The 26,660-nt window shown below is 37.3% G+C and overlaps 1 protein-coding gene across 1 annotated transcript; it reads right to left on the minus strand.

Moving 5' to 3' along the window:
- Positions 1 to 1,231: 1,231 nt before the first annotated feature.
- On the minus strand, positions 1,232 to 20,327 carry LOC103706304 (putative calcium-transporting ATPase 8, plasma membrane-type). Its single transcript, XM_008790366.5, has 7 exons — positions 19,882 to 20,327; positions 15,621 to 15,675; positions 13,586 to 15,525; positions 13,352 to 13,510; positions 7,121 to 7,292; positions 6,709 to 7,007; positions 1,232 to 1,867 (listed from the first exon to the last, which is right to left on the minus strand). Exons 1-7 carry the CDS (start codon positions 20,077 to 20,079, stop codon positions 1,562 to 1,564), a joined length of 3,129 nt encoding a protein of 1,042 aa, XP_008788588.1. The 5' UTR covers positions 20,080 to 20,327; the 3' UTR covers positions 1,232 to 1,561.
- Between the last annotated feature and the right edge of the window lie 6,333 nt (positions 20,328 to 26,660).

The raw sequence follows: 26,660 nt of genomic DNA on the forward strand, positions 1-26,660 counted from the left end.
ATGTGATTATGCTCTGCCGGGTATCGAAAAGCACTCCTAAAAATCACCCTAAAATTGTAATACACATATTTTGAATTGACAAGGAAAAATAGGATTTTGCCCTCGAAAAATCCAAACTCTTAATTAATTAAATACCAAATGACTCCGGTATAACATTTTTTTGTGGAAAATTTTGGAACACTGCCTTTCTTATGGTAATTAGTGGCAACAATGAACTTCATATTGAGTATAATGACTTAATATATTGCAATATATGTTGCAATCTCTCTTTTGTATTTTATTTTTTATAATTGAGAATGAAATATTTAATTCAACTCGGGAAAGTAAACTAGTTGTTGCCATGGTGGTCCCACTTGTTTGCCTAAAATGTTGAGGTTTCGTATTCAAGGGTGGTGCATCTCCAACAATTTGTCCCTGGATAATTATGATGCAGTTGTAAACTTATCTAATTTGCACCAATAATGCTTGCCATTTAAAGCATGACTTTGATAGGAACTAAAATGACATTCGAACCAAAACAATTAAACCATCAACCATAAATCTCAGTGACATAATACCTGTTTGATTTTTATTACTCCAATGTGCCTCGTAGCAAATTTCATCCTGAAGAATCTATAAGTTTTCCCCATATCCGCTACTAGACTGAAAGCTCTTCCAAACTTCTTTGCATAATTCTTGTTTCAGCCACTTGCATTGGTCCACCAATATAGACTCACATCATATTTACTGCACACATTTTTGTGCTAGATTTCTCTTGAGCTCATTCAATGCTAATTTCATCATATCCTTTTTGGTAGGAGTCCAAAAATAATAAAACCAGATAAAGGATTAGTGCTATGATTACTGAGTTAATGGAAGAAGGAAAAAAACAAAACGAAAATCTCACATCCATTTTCTCCTAGAATATTTGGGGTGGCCAGAATATTGCTATGGATTTCCTCTAGTAAGGTACTCATGAGACGTCCAAATTGGAATGAAAGAAATGTTACAATGAAATGATTTTTTTTTTTTATTTTGTACCACATACGAATGTCCGGATTCCTATATCATGGGTTCCACTCCGGATCTACCTATCTTCTTCTCCCAAGCTATTAAAACTTTAAACAAGGCAAATGTTGCGGTATAATCATGATATGGTGGCATTAGAAATGCTAAAAGGGTAAAGAGTCGTACATGAACCTCGTTTCCTAGTTTTATCAACCTAAGAAGTATACAAGCAATAAAAAATGCATTGATCTGCAAGCATGATATATATTAACAAATATTTTCAGAGACAACAAGTGTACAAAACTATCAACAAAATTAAGAAATCCATATTTTGAACAGCAGGGATTCACCTTCTAGTTTGAATCTTAGATCATTGTCATGCATCAAAGCTTAAAACATTTTATTCTTCAAAGAAATTAAAACAAAAATTAACTCATAGATCCAAAAACTTTGTTTGCACAAGCAATATCTCCCAACGTGCGGCAAAGCCTCTGCAATCTGAATTGCAGTTAATCTGCTCTCTCTTGTAAATGTGGCAAGCTCAGAGAGGTTCAAAGTGATGCTCTTAGCTCTGCTATACATCTTCTGGACCAGAAGGGATTGGTTCGTAGCCATTGGGCTTATCAGCAGTCTTGCAAGGTTCAACTCGGATGCACTTCAAGATTATGGCAACGATCAAGCTGATTGACCCTAGCAGGATGCTGAGCAACCATAATTCCCAGCTAAGTGGTACTGTGCTTGCAAAAGCGCCAAGGAATTCCACTATTATTACTTGAAATATGACCGTTGAAGCTATGATAGCCAAAAAGATCCAACTGCTGAAAATTCCGCTAAAAACATTGATCTTATCCATCTCCCGGCTGTTTATTTCATTAAACACCTGATTCATTAAGGTTCAGAGAATACAATTATCAACTAGTGGTGATCGCTGTTGGTTGTAAAACAAAAAAACCTATCATGAGAAAACTATGATCTGGAGCTATTTCAATTCCAGAAGCAACTACAAAGATACAAGTAAAATAATAAAAAAACAAAATAAATTAACTGACATCAAGCATGTGCCATGCTTGTTAGAGAGGTGTATGCTAAGTTGCATGGGAAAAAGAGAATACTGGTAGAATGGGAAGTAGATGTGACATGAGTAAACTCATCAAATCTTTTCCTTTGCTAATTTGTTTCGTGCCTAGTATACCACACACCAAGCCAAACTCTCTGAAATCCTTGACATGAACATACAGTAAATGTGTAGCAATCCAACAACAAAGCCAAGTATAAAGGACTACATTTCCTGTTTGAGACCTCTGTAAACATGGCACAACCAACTTGATCAACAGGGCGGATTTAACGAACATGTGAACCTCTGCCATGTGATATACTCCTCAACAAGCCCACTCTTGGACTTCGTTAACAAAGGTGGCAATACTCCCTAAGAACAAACCTCTGTATCACATAGATTATTAAAGACCTTGTAGGACGTCTCATGGAAGCTCTTTGAATATGGTGTGAACATTCCCCTGAACATGTCGTAGACTAAGATGTTGTCGCTAGTGACTCGTAGCTTTAGGAAGACAAGACAATGCTTCAATGGCTAAGTTCATTAACTGGAAAAGATAATAATAAGACAACTCATCACTGGGTAAATATAAATGGTCATACATGCCTTATCCCATAAACTTTTAATGAACAGCATGAAATCTGTTGGTCACTATTGAATGCCAAGTAACACAGATCAGAAAATTCTCCAGATCAACTCACCTTCTCTGCCAAGTCTTCTACAATCTCGGATCCTTACTGCCAATTATTCAACTTGTCTTTCCCATCCTCACATCACCAGGATAACCTGGAGCTGCATAGCATGTCCAGTCCAAATTGAACGGTTGGCTTCTACTGTCCTTAGTTGCTTTCAATCCTATATTTTCCTTAATATAAACTTATTTTAACTAAACCTCCTTGTTTTACCATCTATCCACCTTAGCATTTCGATGCATTCTAAACATCTTACCAATGCCCTCTGCATTGTGCAAATTCTCTTCATAGTACAGATCTGTGAAAGACCATGCAAAATTAGCATTCGCAGAAGGTTTGATTGAGTAATCAATCAACACTCTACAGGTGTATCTCCATTCTTGTTAATCCTATTCAAACTCTCTTTCTCTACCTCTCCCTCCCCAACAATATTTGTAAAATGTAGAATAGATCTAAGGAAGCGAAAGCAAATGGTTCATGAACTTTTCTGTTCCAATATTCACATCAAAATTATCCATGACACTACATAATTACCAACTTTGTATCCTACTAGATCAAAAGGCAAAACCTCCTGGGATCAATGATAACAGAATTTGCTTCCTAATAGAGGTGTATTTGTTGGTTGCAGTGGCCCGTGATTTCAGATGAAAAAAAAAGACCGTGTATCTTTTTAGATGAATGTACATATATACTATTTGGCAATAACTATTTGTGTAAAACACCTTTCAAACACCCATTGTAAATGCATTGGACAAATTGATTCCTAAAAGCAAGGTTTGTCATACCAATCTATACTGCCCCATATCGGGTGTACTTTATCATACTATACCAGTAAGATAATGGCAGTATTGAGGTTTTGTTTGGCATATAAAAAGAACCGGTCCAATCTAGTCCAAATCGAGCAGAAATGCGCAGTAACACCCGTATCTGTGTTGTACCGACAGACCGGTTTTAGGTGACGCCACAGGTAGGTATGAGAAAATGTTGTGTTTGTTAGTACAGTGTGTTTATTGTATCGTACCAAACCATACTAGTAAGATACTGGTACCCGTACAATGAAACTTTCCTAAAAGTTAGCATGGCTAAAAGCTAACCATCATGTCAACTCTGTATATTATTCTATTTTATTATTCCTAAATTATGTATTAGGATACAAGTTAAACTGATTTACATCAGTTTGAAATCATACTAGAAAATCAAAAACTATAGAAAATACAAAAGCAAATATAGTATAAATAATAAATTAAAAGAACATAAGTAATACAAACATAGATATGGCCCCAAGTCTAGGAGTGTCAATGGGAATGGTAGCCTAGCAGTCCAGCAAGCTTGGCTCACTCTAGATTGGATCTGGGACTCGTAGAATTTGTGCCTTAGAATTTTTGACATGTTCAATGGAAGGGCTAGGCTTGGGATTGGCTATCACGCTAACTTATTGAAAAGGAATTATGATAATATATGCACTTCTTAAATCAAATGTAGTATTAACAATATAAGAACTTCTTATATGGATATACATATATCAAGGATTGCCGAACCGGTACCAGGTGTCGTACCGGTCGGTGCCCGGTCCGGCTTGGTACCAGGCCCATACCGAGATAAAACCAGCTGCAGCCGGAGAAGATGAAGAGAAAGAGAGAGCAAGCGGGCGAGGGAGAAGGAGCAGCGCGGACGCCTGTGGAGGGCCGGGGGGGGGGGTGAGGGGGGGCGGCAGAGGCCGCGGAACATACTGGCAAGCAAGTATCCGCTTATCTTCCTCCACGAAAAGCAGTCTTCTTGAAAGAAAGAACATCCACTGAATTCACTTCAAGTTCGAACCCATGGAAAGATCTACCTCTCACCCGGTTGAACCGTCGGGTTCACTGGTTGCCAACAACTTCTAGTTTCATTCTTTTCTTGTAGTCTCGTTACACAACACAACCTCCTTGGTTCCGGATTCCTTAACACACACACACACACACACACACACACACATATATATATATATATTACGGTATAAAAAAAGGTAATAGATGTATGTATATTCCTCCTTTCTGCTTGTTAAACTCTCCTTGCTTTCTCTATAAGTTTGACAATGGAAAATGGGCAAAAATATGCTCGATAAAAAATGATATCCTAAGCAAATTATTAATGGATGAGCTAAGCTTCGGCAAAGTTGCGTCTCTTTTTAGATCGCCGAAAAATTCTACAGAACAACAAGGCATACTTGTATAGCTTGAGTATTAGGCCATGAACAGATTTCACGAAAAAAGTAAAGTGTAGCATAAATAAGAATGCTAAGGTGGATCTATTGTAAAACTAGAAATAATATATTGAGAAATAAATATACTAGAGGAGCTACAGACAAATTAAAGATAAAGTGACGGAAAATCTATTAAGATGATATAGACATATACAACGAAGATTTGAAGAGACTCTAGTAAGGAGAGGAATTTTAATTTGTGTTGAAGGTTAAAGAAAAAGGAGAAAAAGACTAAGGATCAAGATATGCGGAACCAACCGAACCGATGTACCGGTAGAGACCAGTACCGGTTCGGTACCGAACCAGCCAACCACAAAAAAAAAAAAAATTGCGATGCGCGCACGCGTCCGCGTTTCAACCACGGAGTGGCATTAACACACGGGGCCGCGTGGGCTCGCTGCCCCGCATGCAAGCGCGGTTCCCTGCGCGTGGAATCGCGCGCAAGCGCGAGCGATTCCCCGCTCGCGTCTGCGCAGGCGCGCTGCCCCGCGCGCGGAGCCCTTTTTTTTTCGTTTTTTCCCCTTTCCTTCTTCTCCCTCCTTTCCGAACTCTCTTCCTCTCCTTTCTTCCCCTCTCTCCTCCTCTCTTTCCTCCCTTCTCCCGCGAGCAAAGAAGGGGCCGGAACCGCGAGCAAGACGGGTGATCCTTGTCGGCCCGAGGCGACAGATAGGCTTCTTCTCTTTTTCTTCTTCTTCCTCTTCTTCCTCTTCTTCTTCTTCTTCCTCTTTCTTCCTCTTCTTCTTCCCCGGTGCCGGTACTGGGCTTGTACCAATTCGAACCGGACCGGTTTGCACCAGTACCAGGTTGTACCGATGCGAACCACACTGGTTCGCACCGGTACGAGCAAGAAACCGTTCGGTTCCAACCCCTTTAGGGGTCGGAACCGAATTCAATGGTTGTACCGTACCGGTGCTAGCCGGTACCGGTACGGTACAGGCTGAACCGGTCGGTTCCGACGGTTCAACAGACCCTGCCAAGGATAACAGGTATGAAGATAGTAAGGATATGGAGAAGCTTGGAATAATGTCAAAGGCAGCCCTAAACATGAATACTTGGTGAATAAGAATTATAAAGCTAATCCTAAATAGTTGTGAAAAAGCTGGATTATGGCTATGGTTATAGTAACAAATAATCCACGTTCTTTGCATATAACGTGTATCAAGGTATGCCATCTCGGTACTAAGCCTTGTACCAATACCACCCTATCACTATGTCGGTATGCTTGGTACGGAAGTCGGTTCGGCATACCGAGTGTTGGTATGCCTCTCGTACCGTGTACTAGTACTAAATCGGTACAGTACCATATGCCCCATACTGCTCGGTTCAGTACGGTATGGCGTACTATGACATGTATCCCATGATTTTAAGCTCAAGTAAGTGAGTATCAACTGCTGCTTGATGATAACTTTTGCAATAATATTTGAAATTAAACTTTAGATATGTGCACCACACTGTGCATGAAAATCACAATTGCATTTCTAGTTCACCAAATTTAACCTTAAGCTAAATATTAATCATGCTTTCAGTAATATTCTAGTAGTACACACTTTTTAGACCTATTTAACTTCATTGAAGTCAAATTTGTACTACCCAATACTTTTATTTCCTTATGAGTGTTGACCCACATGGAAAAAATTAACGGATTTTTTTAAAAGATAAGCTATAATGTTGAGCTTGCAACATAATTCCTCAAGATCATTAATAAATTAGGAAACTACATGTGAGATGGTTACCTGGCAAAACACAAACGAGTTGAATATTAGTGTATTGAGAATGGAGTCAGCATTTGAACCCTTAATGTTCAGAAGCCATTTCCCAGCAAACATGAGAGTTCCAAGTACAACCAGCTGATACAAACTCTGGCCAATGATATTTCTCCACATGGTCCTAGTTATAAAACTTTCACCTCGTTTAACTGGTGGCCTTTCCATCATCTCATCATTTGGAGGTTCTGTTGCTAATGCCAAGGCACCAAGGGTATCCATAATCATGTTGACCCAAAGCAACTGGACAGCAGTGAGAGGAGTGCTCCCTACATTTCAAAAAGAAGATAACCAATGTGCCAATTCTAGAGCGGAAAAACTAACTATATTTGATAGAGCTTTCAAAACATGGCAATAAAGAGAATTTTGACATCTTCTGTACCTGTGATGCATGCTGAAACAAAATTGACAATTAGAGCAACCACATTAACTGTCAACTGGAATTGCACAAACTTTTGAATGTTGATGTAAACTGCACGACCCCATCGGGCCACATTTATAATAGTTGCAAAATTATCATCCAATACAATAACATCAGCACTCTCTTTTGCAACCTGCACATGAAATATGTGCAGCTGGAGTTGGTATCATTCTCGTTAAGGCATCAGTGGCAAGAACTTCTAATTTAGACATAGCAGATAGATTAAATAGTAACAGTATCAACTGAATAAGCACAAATTTAAACAGGTTGCTGTCCCACAGACTGAGAACAAAAAGCTAGACCTAACATTAACAGAATCAACAAGGGGATTCAGACTAGCAATGGGCCCTAAAAATTCATGTGCATGTTACTCTCTAGATTCCCTCATTGAAATACTACTCAAATAGCTAATAAAAACTTAGGATCTATCTAATATATGGGTGGGAATTTTTGACCCAACCCCGAAGTGCTACCTATCCAACTTGCTAAAAAATTAGGCATGGCTCATCATACTTTATCTGCAAGTCAGCCACAGGTCAGGTAATAATGGCCCCAGATCTGTTGAGGACATGTAGCACTTGCATGAACCTTCAGGACAACGTAATAAGACCACACCAATGCATGGTTAGCATTAGAGAATACTATGTACAGGTTGTTATTAATGCAGAAAGTTGCAATCTATTAGAACTTTTCTGTGGATTATTAATGCTATGCCCACAAGTAATAATTAATAAGTTCCATTGTTGTACTATCATATCCAGGAAATTGAAGAAATTGGGAAGTATAGTAAAGTTGCCATAAATCAAATATGCCTGTGTTTTAAGTTGAGTAGAGGATTTTGCACTTTAGAGGGCTATGAAAAGTTGGTATTCGGCATGCTAGAGGATTTCGCACTTTAGAGGGCTATGAAAAGTTGGTATTCGGCATGCATATGGGAAGGTCATGTGGGTTGATAATTTGAATAGAGATGTAGGTGTGGGTTACATAAAAATGATTGACTAGCAAGATGGGTCAGTTGTAAATGATGCCCACATATCTTAGTGTATAAGATTGACCCTATCCCGATAGCAGATCCATTTTACCCTGTATGATTTTTCATAGATCTTGAGTGCTGCTTTGGGATAAGTGGACCTCAAGGATGTTACATCTTAAATTGTTAAACAATCTAGAAGATATTTGCCCAAGGCTACAACTTGGTGGAGGGGGGAATGTTGGATTGGGTTGAGGGCAAACCTAACCCAACTCAACCTCTAACCCTCCAAACCCTAACTCAACCCAACCAGGTCTCAGGTTGGAATTTCTCTAACCTAGCCCAACCTAATCCCATCTTATGTGTCAGGTCGATCAAGTCAGGTTGGTTAGGACATGTTAATCGGGCTGAATCGAGATGAATAAGAAATTTAAGATGGGGAAAAGGTATGGGATGTTTTTGTTAGATTAATAGTTGTTGGCACGAGGCCTTAATCATTCATCAACTTCAATGATATATTTTTGGACATAATTTAATAAAATTAAGAATATAATCATATAAAACATAAAAGTAACCTATGTGAAACATAAATATGAATTTGAAACATATATATATTATTTATTAATGTATATATTGGGTTGGGTTGGTTAGTGTTGGGTCAGGGTCGGGTTCAACATGCGTTGAAGGTCCACCCTAACCTAACTCAACCTAGGGTTGGGTTGCGATTTTTAATCCCAAGCCCAACTTCAATTTATAAAATAAGAACTCAACCCTTCCCAATGAGCAGATTGTGCAAGCAGGTTTCAGTTGAGCCTAACCCAAACTGCAACCCTATAATTGTCTAATAGTCGGAAACATCAAGATACAATACGATGCATAAGGCATGTATCCCCTAGCTGTGACCAATTTGAAGCTTCTAAAATTATGTTATTTGATTTGTACTTTATAATCTTCACATAAATCTATTTTTGAAACTAAGCTAGCCATGTCTTATCATAAGGGATGATGTAATCATCATCCCTTGATTAGAAATGATATCACGAGGTTCCTCAAAATGCTGCCAAAGGATGGTCATGAGGTGAGATGAATGTTTTGTTAATTACATAAAGAACTTGGTGCTTGCATTTTCTTCCAAGATTGAACGATATTTACATATAGAACAACCTTTAAGGAACCAATCAACCAATGTACGCTGTCTCGGTACCGAGTCCCCTACTGGTGCCACGCTATCACTATGTCGGTATGGTACTAGGCCTGTTCGGCATATCGGGTGTCAATATGCTCCTCATAATGGATAATGGTATTGAATCAGTACGAAACGCCCCATACCGCCCGATCGGTATGGTATGATGTACCATGCAATCAGTAGTTGGGGTAATCGTTGTAACCAATGGGAGGTATAACACAATGTTTAGTAAGCAAGCGTGTAAATATTATTTGCTTGTAATGTATAATTTGCTTGCACCCACGAATTTATTTTGAATCTGTTTTTCTATAGCTAGGAGGGGGTACTCATCATTTACGTTCCCTATTGACCTCATTTAATATATGAAATATGAATGCATTCTCTATTTTTCATATGAGCTATAGGAATTGGCTATTCACCAGTGGTCAAAAAGCATGCATAATGCTGGTACAAGTTGAAGTCCAAGGTTGAAGAATATACTAAAAATCAAGTAGGTAAATAGGAAAACTAACAACAATTGGATTGCTTGATCATGCACCCTAACAATGCATGACAACTGATTGCATGCATACAACCAATTCTTGCATTATAAAAATTCCAGCATGAAAATCATGTTTTCCATTGGGGTAATGCTTAGCATCCAAATCACCAAAATCACTTCAAGAAGTTCCAACAATTGATGACCAATAGTGGGGTCACCGGTTCATGATGTCAATCTCCAAGCTTTAGTAGGATGCCCTCAATTCTCTTTCTCTCTCCATTGTCACTTTGCACAGAGGAGCAATAAAGCAAACACTGGAATCCCTTAGTTTCTGGATCTCGTTAAGAATCTATAGCTTCTTGTAGAAAACGCATTATGGTAGCCACTAGGACTTCAAATAGTAGTAAGGTGGGAACCTTAGGTCAACTAGGGATACTAACTATGCTCTAAACCTGTACGTTTCCTATCCAAGTAATTATAAATCAAGAACAAGTCTAGGGAATATTATGTTAACCTTTAATTTAAATTCCAGTGTATACAAAGCCCTTTCCCATGTTTCTATGTTCCACATGGCCCTTAGGAAACATCTATTAACATTATTCAACATGGTTTTCAGTAATCAAACGTACCAGCTGGCACGAGGCATACCGTTCTGACCTGCTATAGTATTGGTCATGTACAAGGGCTTGGTATGAGTTGTACGGGCACCCGGTACAGCAATTGTACTGACTCCAACAGTGTACCACATGTTGTTATGGGATGTATGATAACTGGTATTGGTAAGTTATCAATATGGTATACATTACCCAAATTAAAAACTTTGTTGTACAAACCATAAGAGCACATACCTACTCCACTAGGGTCCAAGACATGATAAAATATATAAAAAAGACATTGCCCTCAAACAAAAGTGTATTAAATTACTTTTAGGAAACATTATACAATAACAACGCATTTTCTAATCCTTGTCTAGATAAAAATAGACCACATGAATCTAGGATTTTCTGTTTGATCACATCTTAATACACATTTGACTTGCAGTCTTACTGGACAAACCATTGCGAGTCTCGGTTAATCAAAACCATCCCATTCCCATAAGCTTTGACAAGTGTTGCAGTGTTAGTTAACTCCAATGACAATTTGTATCAAATTTTTAGCTAGTAGTCTTGCCCTTAGGTTTAAGGATAATTTTAATTGTTTGAAATTGCGAACCTAACATCTCAACTTGAAAGCAAGGTTTCAAGAGATGAATTGAAAAATCAATAACTATAAATGCGAGACACAACAACATGTTAGTCCAAGCATGCAGAGCCCGATGACTATACTGGATGCATCCAAAATGCCATCTAAATGTCATATTTTCTTATCTTTAAAGATGAATCTGAGATGAAGAAACCCAATTTCATGAAGACGATCAAGAACAGATGCACGTAAAGTTAAACTAAGTCATAACGTGGCGTTTAGGGCAAGCAAGTGCGAAATGTAGTGGAATATAGAATGAATAAGGACAGGTTTCATAAATCGGATGATCAAGGCAATATATAGGATGAGGAGGTTCCTAATCCTGGGTGAATACAAAGTTCATCAAATATGTGAACCACAGTTAGATGGGGGCAGGTGATTAACCCAGCACACACAGACTCTTGCTATCACAAGGAAAAGTTAAAAATATAGATAATTAGAAAGAGGATCATAAAGTGCAACAGCATGACACATAAAAGGAATACTTATAAAGCACGATAGTCCTACCATGGTTTTTCAAGTGCTAGTCCATACCTGCTAATACATACCATGCCAACTAGTGCAGAACAATATGTGTACCATGATCCCTTGCATATCGTAAGGTATCTACCCTTGCCCAATTGACACTGGTCAATGACTGATCCAAAAAAATCTTTAGAAAAGAAAAAAGAAACATGGACAGTATACGCCGACAAGGCACAGCATATGCCATGGTTGGTACATCTTATGCCAATGGCACTTAAAATCTTGGAAAATATAAACAATCATGTCATGGTCATGGGTTCTATTTGAAATTTTGAAGGCATAGCAGGGGCACTAGTGAATATTTTGGTCAAGGCAATAAGATGAAGTCCTATGCCGGTATGCAGCTAGATAAGTGAATCCCAAGGTTTAAGAGCCTGCTTCAGATTTTGATTGCAAATTGGTTGAATCAGTTTTATTGGTGGCAGTTCTGGCGACAAATAATTTTAAGACAAATACATTCAAGAAAGTTCATAAATCACAAAAATACAAAATAATGAAGACAAGTAAAAGTGTAAAATATCTTAAGATTATGTATCTAACACAGAACATTGTACTGTCCAATATTAATATCAATTGAATCTTCCAATGTATAGTTTCAGTTTTTTTCAGAAGATAAATTACAGAAATTAAGACAGAATAATTTAAAAGCATGTTCCATATTGGTCTGGACTGCAATATATTATCTGATTCCTAGGTGGCAACCTAATATATGAAAACCTAAGTGTCTATATAAGTAGAAGCCTGGAATAAAACAACAATAGAATGGAAAGTAAGGAAATCTAAGGACTTATTTTTTACTAAAAAATTGCATGATAAACCTATAAAGTATGCACACAAAGATGACAATTGATAATTCCATTACATACAAGAAAATCTTAACAAATATGTCACAGGTTTTGGAACCTGGCACCTTATCAAGGAGATTTGAGCTCCAACATTGTAAATCCACTCTACAGGATTTCACCCATAGCTTATGGCTTCATATAATTCTTAGGCCTTGCCTTCCAGTGTCTATCTTGCACATTGCCCTAAATCATGCAACTGCCAAAGTATCTAATCTGCAATAGCTTCATTGAATCTAAAGTTACAGCCCACCACTAGTGCCATGCCAAAATGCCCAATAGTGTTCCACGGAGAACCACCAATGTCATGTCATTCGAACATGAAGTAGGACTTCAAGACCAAAAGGGGCCTTTGATATGATTTCAATGAAAAATGAAAAGCATATCAAAACAAATAAAACTTTTTTCAGTGTAAATATATAAGCCTTTACAGGATATCCCTGTCAAAGGTTTTATTTCGGTTGATTAGAGGAACCACTTTTCCTTTCCAATCGAATAATAGGCTCCGGTACTTTTAGGTCTGTCGTTATAGAATGATCAAATGGGACAAACTACAAAAGATTTCTGAAATTGGTTAAAGTTGATTATGAAAGTCTAATAAATGCCAATAACATGGGAACAAAGTAACAAGCACCAATGAAGAAAACCAGTCAGACATAAGAAACATAGGAAAATATATAGAAATCTTCATACATATGTATACACAATATATATGCATGTAAGTATGTATGTATGTATATATGTATGTGTGTGTGTATATATGTATCAATCTATCTATTTATATATATATATATATATATAGAGAGAGAGAGAGAGAGAGAGAGAGAGAGACCAACCGCAAAATATAGATATATCTATGTATGTATGTATGTATGTATGTATGTATACATGTGTGTGTGTGTGTGAGGCGTGTGCGCGCGCATGTGAGGCCAACTGCAAAATATACCTCTGTGCCTGCAATACCCATTGCAAGACCAATGTCTGCCTCATGCAGTGCTGGGGCATCATTTGTTCCATCACCAGTAACTGCAACAACTTCATGAAACATACTTCTCAATTTTGTCACCAATGTATGTTTATCCAACGGCAAAGATCGGCCCATTACCTGAACATGGCTGTATCAATATAAGAAAGAACATGGGTTTGGCATATGAATAAAGATTTAGAATATAAAAAGAACCTGAAGTTTAGGTATCAAGTCTTTCATTTCCTCAGGATTTTTGTTGCGAAAATCTGCTCCTTCTATGGCCAAACCATCATCTGTCAATATTCCACATTCCTTGGCTATAGCTTTAGCTGTATTGATGTTGTCCCCAGTTACCATTCGGACAGTAATACCTGCAGCTATACAGGTCTGAACTGCATCCCTGACTCCAGGCCGGACTGGATCTTTAATGCCAAACACAGCTATCAGTGTATAACCATCAGCAGGGATTTCATCCCCCTCATAAGTTTCATCCATATCCTTGAAGGCCAGGCAAAGTGTTCTTAAGGCTTCACAAGCAAATGTATTGATGATATCCAGTATATTCTTCATCTGCACTTCTGAAAGAGGTACACTGTTTCCATCACTGTCAATGATCTTGTCACACAACTGCAAGAGGATTTCCGATGCACCCTTGCAGAAGGCACGAATCCTTCCACCGGGTAATGACACAAGAACAGACATCTTCTTCTTAACTGAATTAAAAGGCTCCACCTTTAATTTCTTGCAATCCCGGTGTTGAGCATCATGATCTCCTTCCAAGTCCAAGCCAAACTCTAATAATGCTGCTTCAGTTGGTGTACCCATTATGGTATTTTTACCATCTTTTCCTTTCACCACCTCAGAACCAGAATTTTCAAAAATGCATTGAAGAAGGATGCTAAATACTTTTTCAGAAATCACAGCTTTCAGATCATTAACAGTTCCCTTACCTCTAAATGACTTGGATACCTCACATATCCATATCTTATCGACTACCATGTGGTTAGTCGTCAAAGTTCCTGTTTTATCTGTACAAATGCAACCAGCAGAACCCATTGTTTCGCATGCTGACAGATGCCTAACTAGTGCTTTATCATACATTAGCTTCTTCATTGCAAAGGCAAGACTCAATGTCACAGCCAAAGGTAGCCCTTCAGGAACTGCAACGACAATTATAGTCACTGAAATTGCAAAATAATTCAGCAAAGTAAGCGCATCTTCTGGAAACCATTTCAACAACCCAACATGCATGCCCTTGTCCACTAAAAACCTAATTATCAGGACCACAAATGTTAGAGTCGCAAACACCAAACCAATCTTTCCAATGATGGTTGCAACACCATTTAGCTTAACCTGTAAAGGTGTTTCATCCTCTCCACCCTGGCTTAAAGTGCCCATCAACCTTCCCCACTCAGTGCGCATGCCTACTGCAGTCACCAGCATTTTAGCAGACCCATCTTGCACCGTCGTCCCAGCCAGAAGAAAAGGTTTTTCCTGAGTAATATATACTGGCTCACTTTCACCAGACAAACTTGATTCATCTATCAACAAGGAGTAACCAGACATAAATAGACCATCAGCTGGAACTTGATCACCTATTGACAGATGAACAATATCCCCAACTACCAAGTCATAAATAGATATCTTTTGTCTAGAACCATCTCTAGTTACATGAATAATTATGTTTTTCTTTTTCTTGTCTAATTCTTTAAATTGCAGAGATTGCTTGTAGTCACTGACAGCAGTAACTATGACAACTATGAATATGCTGAGAAGAATTCCCGACCCATCATACACACCCTTTGGCCATCCTTCTGTGGCAAGTCCAACAACTATAGAAATCAGAGCACATATCATAAGAATGATAAGAGTCAGGTCCTGTAGAGCATCCCATACAAACATCCAGAAGCTTCTAGAAGGCTTCTCTACATATCGATTAGCACCATATAAATTCTGTCTCATTGAAAAATCACTAGTGTTAATGCCATCATCTAGTGGGACATTAATTTTTCTTGATATCCCCTCAACTCCTCCATGCATCTTCAAGCTCTTAATATCATGTCCACTTGCAATGGATGCCAGTTCATCAGGGCTGATAGAAAAACCAGCTTTTATGACCTCTTCTGAAAGATGGTGTTCTTTTCTATTAGCAGCTGCAAAGCACAAAAAATAAATGATTGGTAAGAAGAGGTGATACCAAGAACCAAGAACTCTACAATTTAAAAATGACTGTTGATGAAGGTCATACCATCAATGAAATGAAATGCAGCTTGTTGTACATAGAGAGCAATCCGAATTTTTTCCTGGTAAAAAAAGGAAAGGAATAGAATAAACCAAATAAAGTTACACAATTTCTATAAATACAATAGACACAGATATTAGGAAAAACACAACTATTATAAATAAAATAGACATATTGTTGAAAAAACACTTAGGAGTTCGGATTGTATGAAATTTATAGCATATGGTGATCATATTTTTTTAGTCATTGCTTGTCCAAAAATGATTGCATGCTCATATACATCAAACATCTCAGGATAATTGAAGAGTCATTGGAGAAAAACTTTACAGACTTCTATGTTAAAATATTTTGAAGGTGTTACAAGTAGCTTATTTTCCTATTTCCAATTCTTGTATACCAATCTTGTATGTAAAGGTCAATTTGAGCATTCAACAGTCCGATGCCACCACTTTCTTATGGAAACCAAGATATGCTTGAATTTTTAGCCAAAGCAAATCTATTTTCAAGTCTACCTTTGACATGATCAGTCAGCTGATGCATATGTTGCGGACCCAGCTGATGGATGTTTCCAATATATTGCATCTGACACTAGATTATTAATGTAACCAAACATGAAAAACCCAAATACAAGGTCCAACTAATAATGGAGGTCCAATAGTACAAAATAAACAAAAAAGAAAATCACAATAAGGATCCAAAAGAACTAGGATTATTTTAGCCAATATTGTCATGTGCCATACACATGTTTTCTTCAAGATAAGTGATCCTTATGAATAGCTATGATACCATTATCTATTTCTTTAAAAATAAATTTGATAAACATCTTCCTAGTTAATAAATTGTGCTAGTTTCCTGTTGTCTTAGAGTTTATGTAAGGGGGCACGTGACACATATATTAAAAGAAAGGGTATAAATATAAGAGGGAATGAAAGCACATGTTCACTCCATTCTGTCAAGGTGAAATTGCAAAATTAATGGTGGAGATGCATGGGCCCCACCCCAAGGAGATCATGTAAGACATAGAGAGATAAAATGAACCTTTCATAATACTTCAATGATCTATCAAATCAATGATTGCCAATACAAGTTAATTTTTTACCAAAATTTCATGGGTTCAAATGCTTCCAAGATCTGCAAGGAAACTGAAATCCATCTAAAACTTGAAATACAAATATTAAGAATTTATTTTCACCTATAAATGTTAAGGGAAGATTTTTCTCATGATAAATTGGTTTAGTTTAATCGTTTAGGAATAATAGTTAAATTGAAGTTGAATGTAAGTATCATCTCAGAACATTCGGTTATCCATCACCATTGTCATTTTTAAGATTATTACTGTGTCTGCCTGTTGAGAGGTCCGATATATGAGGCCTCATTGATGAGAACTTTAAAAGAGTCTCTTATTGGTACTGTTATGACATTCTTTGTGACACTACGTTCTAGGAACTCTTCAGAACTATCTAGATTTGTACATTCCCTGAATTGTTGAGTGGCATCAGATTTATCATCTGATATGCTCTGAATTGTCAACTTTATCAAGCGGTTCTGTTGTTCAGAATTATTGCTGCAAACAACTCAGGACATCCAATAATATCTTCCAAAAGTACAAGAACAATAGGTGAGAATGCACGATACAAGATTAGTGAGTGATTAAATAGCAATATTCTGCTGCTATGGGAGCTAACTACATTACATTCTCATGAAACATCCTATATATCAAAGGATGCATGCTGGGCTAGGCCACACACCGCTTGCTTGACACAAGCTGAATGGTTAGGAATTAGGATATATCCTGTTAAGCTACACACCAGAATGAGATTTTTTTTCTCGATAGTAATTGAATTTGAGGCCAAGTTGAAGCTTGGATAGACACGATGTGATCAAGAATAGTATGCATCTTGTGCAAATGGACCATTTGTTCGGAGAGATAGTTAATTATGATAATTGATCACTTCATTCCTGGTCAGTCTCTGGATGCTTCACGTGAAGGAATCCAACAAGTAAACAACTAGGACTATCATATTTCCAGCAAATAATCATATGGATGAATTGCCTTTTTTGAGTAGATATAAATGAATTGCCCCTTTGACTGTCAACTGGTTGAATCCTCAGTTTTTCCAATCTCTCCTGCTCGTTCGAAATGAAATATTCAAATTGTTTCTACATCTACTAAAGGCTATACATATGGCTTCTCAATCACAGACATACAACACACATATTTAACTTTGTGGTCCTGTCATTTATCCGATCTTTAGTACCTGCTTCTTCGAAAAAATATTAGCAAAAATATTTCTTATAGTGTTTCAGCTCAAAATGGATGGGCAAAAATTTTCTTTCTTTCTTTCTTTTTCCTTTTTGTGACTAGGAGCGGCTAATCCCCATCTTCTACCCCACACCCACTCCACCCCTGAAAAGCCAACCCCAATCAGAGTTGAACCTTCTTCCCCTTTTCCATGTGGCAAGGTTGATGCCATCCAAGCTATTTCTTGGTAGTGATGAGAGAAAAGCTTGTTGTTGAGGGCTTTTATATATTTGATCTTGCAGATGTAGCATCAAGATTAGCGATATACTAGCATTAAGAAGATAAATTTTGGGTTAATGTCTGTCAATGACATATCAGAGAAGAATCTTATTATTTCTTAACTTAATTTAACATCTTATGTTGAGATAAAGATTGCTGATTTAAATCACAGATTGCATTCAAGACTAACTAACCAATTCTAGTATCAACACAGGATAAAGTAATCTTGATTGGTCATTTAATAAGAAATAAGAGGAAACTAGCATGATAAAGGAAGTCAAAAATGTTTTGGCTGCAAGATATTTGATAGGAAGGGGATTGAATCTCAATTTATTTTGGCTTCTCCTCTTATCTTCCAATAAGAGCTAAAACTTGTACTAAAAGTACAATTAGAAGGTTTTTGTAGCCTTTGGGCTTAATGACTTGCTTAATAACTTGCTTAGGGGCCATTGCTTGGTGCAATGGTAAAGGCTTTAGCTGACACGTACAATGGCATGGGTTCGACCCCTGGAGTAGTCATTTTGTGTTTAAAAAGAAAAGGTCACATGTTAGGATTGTCCCTAGTTTCCCCTTCTAGTATCCCGGATTTTTGGAACATAACTGGGTAGTGGCCTTGTCTGGCTTACTGATTTACTTACTATCTGTCTAGCACTTCATGCATAATTTCATGATGAGGGCTATTTGTATAAATCAATCTTTCCAATTATATAATGACCTAGCCATATACCTTCAGATTTTAAATTTATAGTTCAGTTATTTGCACACAACATCTTCAACTCTAATGAAAATGATCCTATTTGAGAATCCAACGAGGAGATGGGGCTTCTCGCGAAATGATTGCGATTCCACTACTGTCAACAAAGAAATCCCCCTTTCTTTCTGATTGGATTGAACTGGGATTCCCGTTACTCTATCCAAATCAGGTTTTGGTAAGATGAAGAAGAAAAAAAAACTTTCTAGGGCATGAGAAGAGAAGAGATTCCTGGATGAGGTAACACATAGAACCAACAGGCCTCAAACATGGAATCAGCAACAATTTCCGAGTGATATTTCACAAGCAAGACCCTAAAGCAAGTGGGAGTCATGTGAGACATGAAACTTGGATTAAAAAGCCAGCAACCAGAATCTGATTTCCTGCCGTTTGGATTGTGACTCCTTCAAACAACCAATCCTATGGACATAAAAATGCAAAACCCCACCGTCATGGATAAGAGACGATGTCCGCCAGTTACAACAATCTCTGTTTGCTTAACAAATGCAAGAAGGACAATGGAACAAAATAGCACATCAAAAGTCTGAAGACCCATCCCTCCAATAATCTTTGTTGACAAAAGTCTGAATGAATAGGGTACGTCTGACACTAAGATTCAAAAAAAAAAAACCCTAGATCAGGCGATCAAGGGGCCCACAAGAATCAAGTGAACGAGGGATCCACCAACAATAACTTATTGTTTGTGAGAAGGGACAACCACATCGTCTGTATTTGGCAGACTCACTCTTTTTTTTTATTCTTCGGAGCCACAACTACATGAAGCTTCGCGGAAGCTTCGCCATAGATCATTGAGATTGACTTCCCTTATTTTCTAGACCTAAAACTCTATTGAGAAGTCGACGTGGGGACATTGCCCGTCCCTTTCAAAGAAGTTGGGGTGCACTTCCCTCTGTCCGCCAGTATATATTTCAATAATGCAGAGACAAAAGATCTCGAATTAACCGTCAATAGCATAATTGCTTTGAAGAATTCACCTGGATCTTGCGCTTCTTGGCTTCCACCTCGGATCGCTTGTCGAGATCCGGGACCATTCGGAAGCGGCGGCGGCGGTTCTTGACGATCTTGCCCACGGCGGCCCGCCATTTCCGCTGCGCATCCTCCGAGGGGTTCTTCGCCGGGAGGTCGAAGTTTTGCTTCAGATAGCTGTCGATTCCCCATCCCATCCCCTCCATCCCTCCCTCGCTCCCCGAAGAAAACAACGTATCAGACCGAAATAAAGAAAGAAAAGGTTAAGATTTAAGAGTCGGAGCTACTATAGAGTGGGTCAGATGAGATGAGTTCATCAAAGAGGCTGTTTCTATCGGAATTGATGATGAGAATGGGATTTTTAGATGGAAAAGTTTTTTGTTTTCCTTTGGAGGAGAGAAGGTAAAGAGGAGGGCCGGCGGAAGGGCAGCGAAACCGCCTGCCGTTTATGGAGGGGATTTATAAGCTGGGAACTTGCTTTATAAGGTAGTTAGACTGGATTCACATGCAAGAAGGATAAGAGAACGTGGCAGGTTGTGGTTGGACCGAGAAATAAGCGGTCCGCTTTGACTTCATACGTGAGAATTTGCCTTAAACTGTTCGTTAGAAAAGAAAAAAAAAAACCAGTAAATCCAGTATTCCCCCTCAATCCTTCAATTTTCCGGGTTGTTTTTCTTATAAAAAAAAATTACATTTCATATAGCTTTAACATGAGTACAACCAGCCATATCAAAAGAAAGTAAAGAAAATAAGGTAGGAGGAATATCTCCTATAGATGTCCATATGATCTCTCCAGAGTGCCGGGCAATAAATGAGGCAATCCAGTCTGTCGCACTGTTCGCCTTCAATTTTCGGTTTTTTTTGAAAAGAAAAGGCCAAATCTCCAAGCATATATATACCTGTTAAACGAGGAGAAAGAGAAAATTTGGACCGTCTTCTAAATTAAAAAAATAAAAAACTAAAAAATAATAAAAGATTTTATGAAAAAATATTTAAAAAATATTCAAGAAATTAGAATTATATTTGGAGTCTTGAAACTAAAGGAAATTCAAAAAAGAAGGAAGAGGGCAAAAAAAAAAAAGGTATGTTAAAGGAGAAAGAAAGTTAGAGCCCTCACTAAAATTTAAAAAAATAAAAATATATTTATGAATGTAAAATTAAAAAATAAAAAAAAGGTCTAAGAAGTTAGAATTATATTTGAACTCTTGAAACTAAAAAAATCCAAAAAAGAGGAAGAGAGTCAAAAAAAAAAAATGAAACGAAAAGAAGAAAGAAAGATAGAGCCCTCTTCAAAATTTAGAAAAAATTAAAAGAAAATTATAGAAAAACTAAAAATAAGAAAAATAAGAAGACTCCATAAAAAAAAAATGCCCAACGAGCCGTAATTATATTTGGACACTTCAAACAAAAAGAGAAAAAGATTTGTAATCTCCACCACCTTCGCGGTTCACTTGAGAATTTCCATTCTTTTTTCTCTTTTTCTCCTTTTCTTCACTTTTTTTCTATTTATAATATATTCTATAATCTGTATATCATGTTATATTTGAATTTGGTGCTCTCAGATTTACTAATATAAAAATTAATAATATTGAATTGCTAACATAAAAAATTATTTATGTACATTTTATTATTAATAATATTATTATTAATATTGGTGTAGATTTTTTGCTTGATTTTTTCTGTAATGTTAATATATTACTATTTACTATAGAAATTATTTGATATTAAATATTCATTTCAATTTAATATTATTTATGAATAGATTAAATGTTCATATTAATGTAAGTTGTTATATTAGCATCTATATTTAATATTTAATAGTCAAGCTCTTAATTTGTATAGAAAAAGATTTATGGCCTCCTTCTCTTTCACCCTTCTCCTAGCTGAGGTACACACAAGGGGGTACCATCTCTCTCTCTCTTCTGCCTCATTTTCTCCGCTTCTTTCCTCTATTTACAATATATCCTGGGGTTTGTATATCATGTTATATTTGAATTTGGTATTCTTAGAGTTGTTAATATAAAACTTATTAATATTGAAGTTGTTAATATTTATATTTAATATTTATTCATTGAAACATATTAATATTTTTATTTAATATTTATATTGAAACATATGAATTTATCTCATCGGGCATTATTTTGAGCGCCCTTGCAAAAAGATTTCTAATTATTGATGTGACACCATTCTTGCAATACTATTTATTCGATTTGTACGTTCATGTTGTATTTAATAAATATATAGTTGGGCAAATTTAAGTCTCTCACTTTTATGAGGACGTAAAGATCCAACCCCATGATAATTTGTACTACTTGTACGGAAATTAAATAAAAGTATTATTGAAATTAATAACATTTTATTAAATTAAAATTATACAAAAATTAAATCAATGTTATGGATGGGAGCCTCCTTTACTTTGTGCCATCTTAAATTCATATTTAGAAGTCAGGTATAACCTTTTTATTTTTATGAGGACCCATGAGGGCGTGTGTTTAGTCCTATATTGGCTATGCACTAGGTAGATCTTGGTTACTTATATAGGACCAAGAAATTTAAATAACATCTTCCAACTAACCATTTTGGGTGAGATCCTACATTGTTACAAATGGTATCAGAGTGGTCCTAGCGTATGGCCTATGTGAACTAGGGGACTGCAGCACGAGCTCATTGAGACTGACCACATGCCAATTGTAGTGCTTGTGATTATATTTGAATAGATTTGGATCCTTAGCTTAGCAAAGATGCTAGGACTTAAACAGAGAGAGTATGTGAGATCCCATGTAGATGTGTATTTAGTCCCACATCAACTATGCACTATATCGACCTTGGATATTTATACAAGGCGAAGGAATCCAAATAACACCTTTTAGCTAGCTATTGTGGATGAGATCTTTAGTTGTTATAGTTTTTCCACATGTGGCTCATTAATTATGTTTTTAAAAGTCTCAATTCTCTATTTACAATTTATTGGCATAACATTTATTTTAGTACGATTTGTTGCGCGATGGATACTCTATTTAGGGCTCGTTTGGTTCGCGGGAAATATTTTCCTTCCTAGGAATATGATTCCTGGAAAACAAATTCCTAGGAAGAGGATGCCTAGGAAAGTACTTTTGGCATATTTGGTTGACCATGGGAAAGTGACAAATTTCCAAAGTGCTTATGTTTGGTTGGCCATCCACTTTCCTAGGAAAGTTATATATAATTCCTATTATGCCCTTAATAAAAATTAGGTTTTTAATGCCTCTTTAATGCTTCTTTAATGCTGAAGGGACTTTTTGGAAAAAATTAAAAATGGAGTGATTCCTGCCTCATGGGAAAGTAACTTTCCCATGTTTCTCATGGGAAAGACTTTCTCATGAAATGTGGGAATCACATTCCCATGGGAATACAACTTTCCCTTCTCTCTCCTTTGAAAACTCCAACCAAACAAGAGGCATCTTATTACTTTCCCGTTGACCACACTTTCCCCCCTCCTTTTCCTGCGAACCAAAACGAGCCCTTAGAGTAGTTTGCTGTATAGGATTGTGAGTGTGATGACTTATTGTCTTTTCCTGAGTTCTCAAATACATGAAAAATTGTTAAGAATTCATAGTTGAATACTTCAGGTAGTTGTGCTGATGCTGCATTCTTTTGCGCTATTTCTATTTTTTATTTTTTATTTTCTTTATTTATGATTTTGAATGCTTTTATGAGCATATATTAATTGATATCTTTTGCTGAGAATAATGCCAACGCATAAAGATGTATTATGAATTCAGTAAACTCAGATCCGACTCAAAAAATGGAACGGGTCCAATTTTAGAATCCGACCCTATTCGTTTTGTCCAATTTTAGGATCTGATTCGGCCCCACGGATCCTCTAAAATAGGTTGGGCGGGTCGGATCGGGTCATCGGTCAATCCGATCCATTTGTAACCTTAAGTAATTGATGGCCACATGAAGGGCTTGTTGTGGTGTGCTCTCTTTGTTGAGAAAACTTCTAACTCGAGCCAAATCGAGCAAGTTAGTCCCATTAGTAGAAGCTATCATTTCTATCTAGCTTCCATTTAAAATAAAAAAAAAAAAGAATCATTTCCATCTAGCTATTCTTTGTTTGGACTTGGTTGGTAGAGGTTACCACTCAGCTTTGGTGATTGAAGGAGGGGTGGGCGGTAATCCCAGATAGGTTATTAGGAATGAGAGGTGAGCGGTAATCCTAGATAGGTTATTAGGAAATCAGCAGCGTTGCATCCTAGAATTTTTGCTAGCTGCAGGCCTTTCTATTCATCTTGCCCAAGAAAGACTAGGTTGCTCTTAGAGAAGTTAATGTTCAGTCCTAAAGCAAGTTGGAAACCTAGTAGAATTGGCTTGAGATGATTGATCTTGGATGTCTCCACTTTGCAGAATAATGGTATCATTCGCATATTCCAAACTTAGCACTCCGCCATTCCTCTGGTCTAGCCCTAGATCCTTAATTTAACCAAATGACCTTGCTCTATGGAGATATGTTTTGCTAGCATAGAATTCGAACACCTACATGAGATAATCTCTTGTCTATAACCTTTTTTTTTAGCAGTAAATAGAAATTTCGTAACTTAAGTCCTGGCTAATAGGGGTGCACAGCTTAAGATAATTAGGAACTTATTTGGTATGCAGCAAATATTTTTTTTTACTGGAATGTTTTTTCCGAGAAGCTAATGCTTAGGCATATAATATCTGAAAAAGTTATTTTTGCATGTTTGATTGATTATGAAAAAGTGCTTTTCCTTTTTCTTTTGACGAAATCGGTTGAGGTTCTGAGGGCTCCTCGAGTTCCGCTTTTCCGGCTTCTCGATCTATCAGGCTGGTTAAGTAATTAATCATCCAGCGGAATTCGATATATGATAACAAGGGAAGATTTCGCTTAGGGTTGCTAAGCTCGCTTCGACGCCTCGATTTCATTTTTTTTAGAGGTCTTGTTGCCCCAGTTTCACTATCTCTTTCAGTGCCTTCTTCGATTCTCCGAGGGAACCTTCTCTTTACCTTTCAGTTCTTTCATTGGAAACGGAAGGGGAAAAGATTTGGCTCGCATGATGTCACATCAAAGTAAGTCCGTACATGGGAGGAGGCACCTGAAGAGCTTAGAGATATTAAACCTCCAGGCAGCATCATTAATTAAAACTCTATCTAATGTGGTCCAAACCCTTCTAGTGCCCTGCTGATTATTGACGCAGCAGTAGGGACTGCTTTTCTTGCTGTTGTGGGCTAGGATTGTTGTTATGCTTTTAGCTGAGTGCTTTCCTTGCTTGGTGCTTTCCAACCGTTCTCTTCCTGAAGTCAGACTACTACCGAGCTCCGCACCAGGGCTCAAACCATGCCTCAAGGAAACAGTCGAAACCAGGAGACATCTTAACACGAATCTTTGAGCAAGTGGCTATAGACCCAATCCCAAAAGAGGCTTCCTCCGAGCTCAAAGACACTCCCCTAGAGCTGTAAGATGGAGGGCAAGCCACTGTCCCCTGACCCCGCAAAAAGCGAAGATCCGCAGGAGGATGATGATAGAGGAGGCTCAAGAGACCTGAGGTTCCGTGCAACAAAGATGGAGAATGATGCAGGGGTTAGAAAACAACCCTAAATGTAGGGCATTGGAGTTACCCCCACTCAGTTGTCTTCAGTGGGCACATATACAAGAAATGCCAGAGAATCCAGTAACTCTGCAGAAGTTCGTCATCTTCAAGCAACTATTGAAGAGCTGAAGCAAAACCAAACAAATTTGTAGTCTCAGCTTACGAATATTTCATCCATGTTACAACGATTTCTCCCTTCTCAGGTAAATAACTATATATATTTGAATACTTTACATATTATCAATTATGATATATGAGTTAATGTATCATATTATTCCTAACTTCTAAGGTTTCTCTTCTTTTTTTTGTGGATTCCTGATACTTCAAATGCTTGTAGAGATGATGATGGAGCTGAATCCCGTCCCTGATGCATTCTAGATTATCTTTTATGAGTTTGATATGTATATGTTTCTTATTTTTCAGAGTATATTGTAATTTGAAACTTATTAAGCAAATTTTTAATCAGATATGACAATATTTATATTTCGAATGATCTGAGTGTTTGTGTCAATGTATCAATATAATACAGGTTCATATTGTTATAATGTATGTTTTGTAATGTGTGTTTTATAATATGAATTGGTGTTTTATTTTTTTTAAAAAAACAATTTCCGACACTTTTAAGCGTCGGTAAAAGACGTCGTGGCACCGCACCGGCACGCTTATGCCGACGCTTCAAACGCTTATATTAGCGTCGGCAAATGAGGATATGCCGACGCTTTAACGCGTCGGAAATTTGCGACGCTATAAAGCGTCGGAGAAAACCAGGAGGAAACCTGTGACGAAATTGTCCGTCGGGTTATCGCCGACGCTACATAAGCGTTGGTAAAGCCCGATTTTTGCCGACGCTTTCCTCCTACGTCGGCAAAAACTTTTGCCACTCCGGTATCTCCGACGCTTTGGCGACGCTTGGTATTGCGTCAGCGGTACTTTAGCCGACGCTAAAAAGCGTTGCTAAAGATCCAAAAAAGCACCGGGATAGGTCCTTTTTCCTGTAGTGAAAGAACACATTTCAAAGTAGCTTATATTTAGTCAAGCATATATTTTTATTAAAAAATTGTATAAAATACCTTTTATGCTCTTAACAAAGAAAAATATTTTATCCCACCCCATCTAAAAGCTTAAAGATATTTTTGAAAAAAAAAATCTTAATTTTTAAATGATGAAAATTAAGCTTTCTCACATCCGACATGAATATT

The sequence above is a fragment of the Phoenix dactylifera genome, chromosome 8 (genome assembly GCF_051530095.1).
Source record: "Phoenix dactylifera cultivar Ajwa chromosome 8, Ajwa_hap1_PhDact_Kaust_v1.1, whole genome shotgun sequence".
Lineage (NCBI taxonomy): Eukaryota > Viridiplantae > Streptophyta > Magnoliopsida > Arecales > Arecaceae > Phoenix > Phoenix dactylifera.

Excerpts from the sequence above, each read along its gene's own strand:
- LOC103706304 (XM_008790366.5), bottom strand. The coding sequence starts at position 20,079 with ATGGAGGGGATGGGATGGGGAATCGACAGCTATCTGAAGCAAAACTTC. Across the intron at positions 13,511-13,585 it reads ACTTGATACCTAAACTTCAG|GTAATGGGCCGATCTTTGCC; the intron begins GTTCTTTTTATA and ends AGCCATGTTCAG. Across the intron at positions 1,868-6,708 it reads ACTCGTTTGTGTTTTGCCAG|GTGTTTAATGAAATAAACAG; the intron begins GTAACCATCTCA and ends TTAATGAATCAG.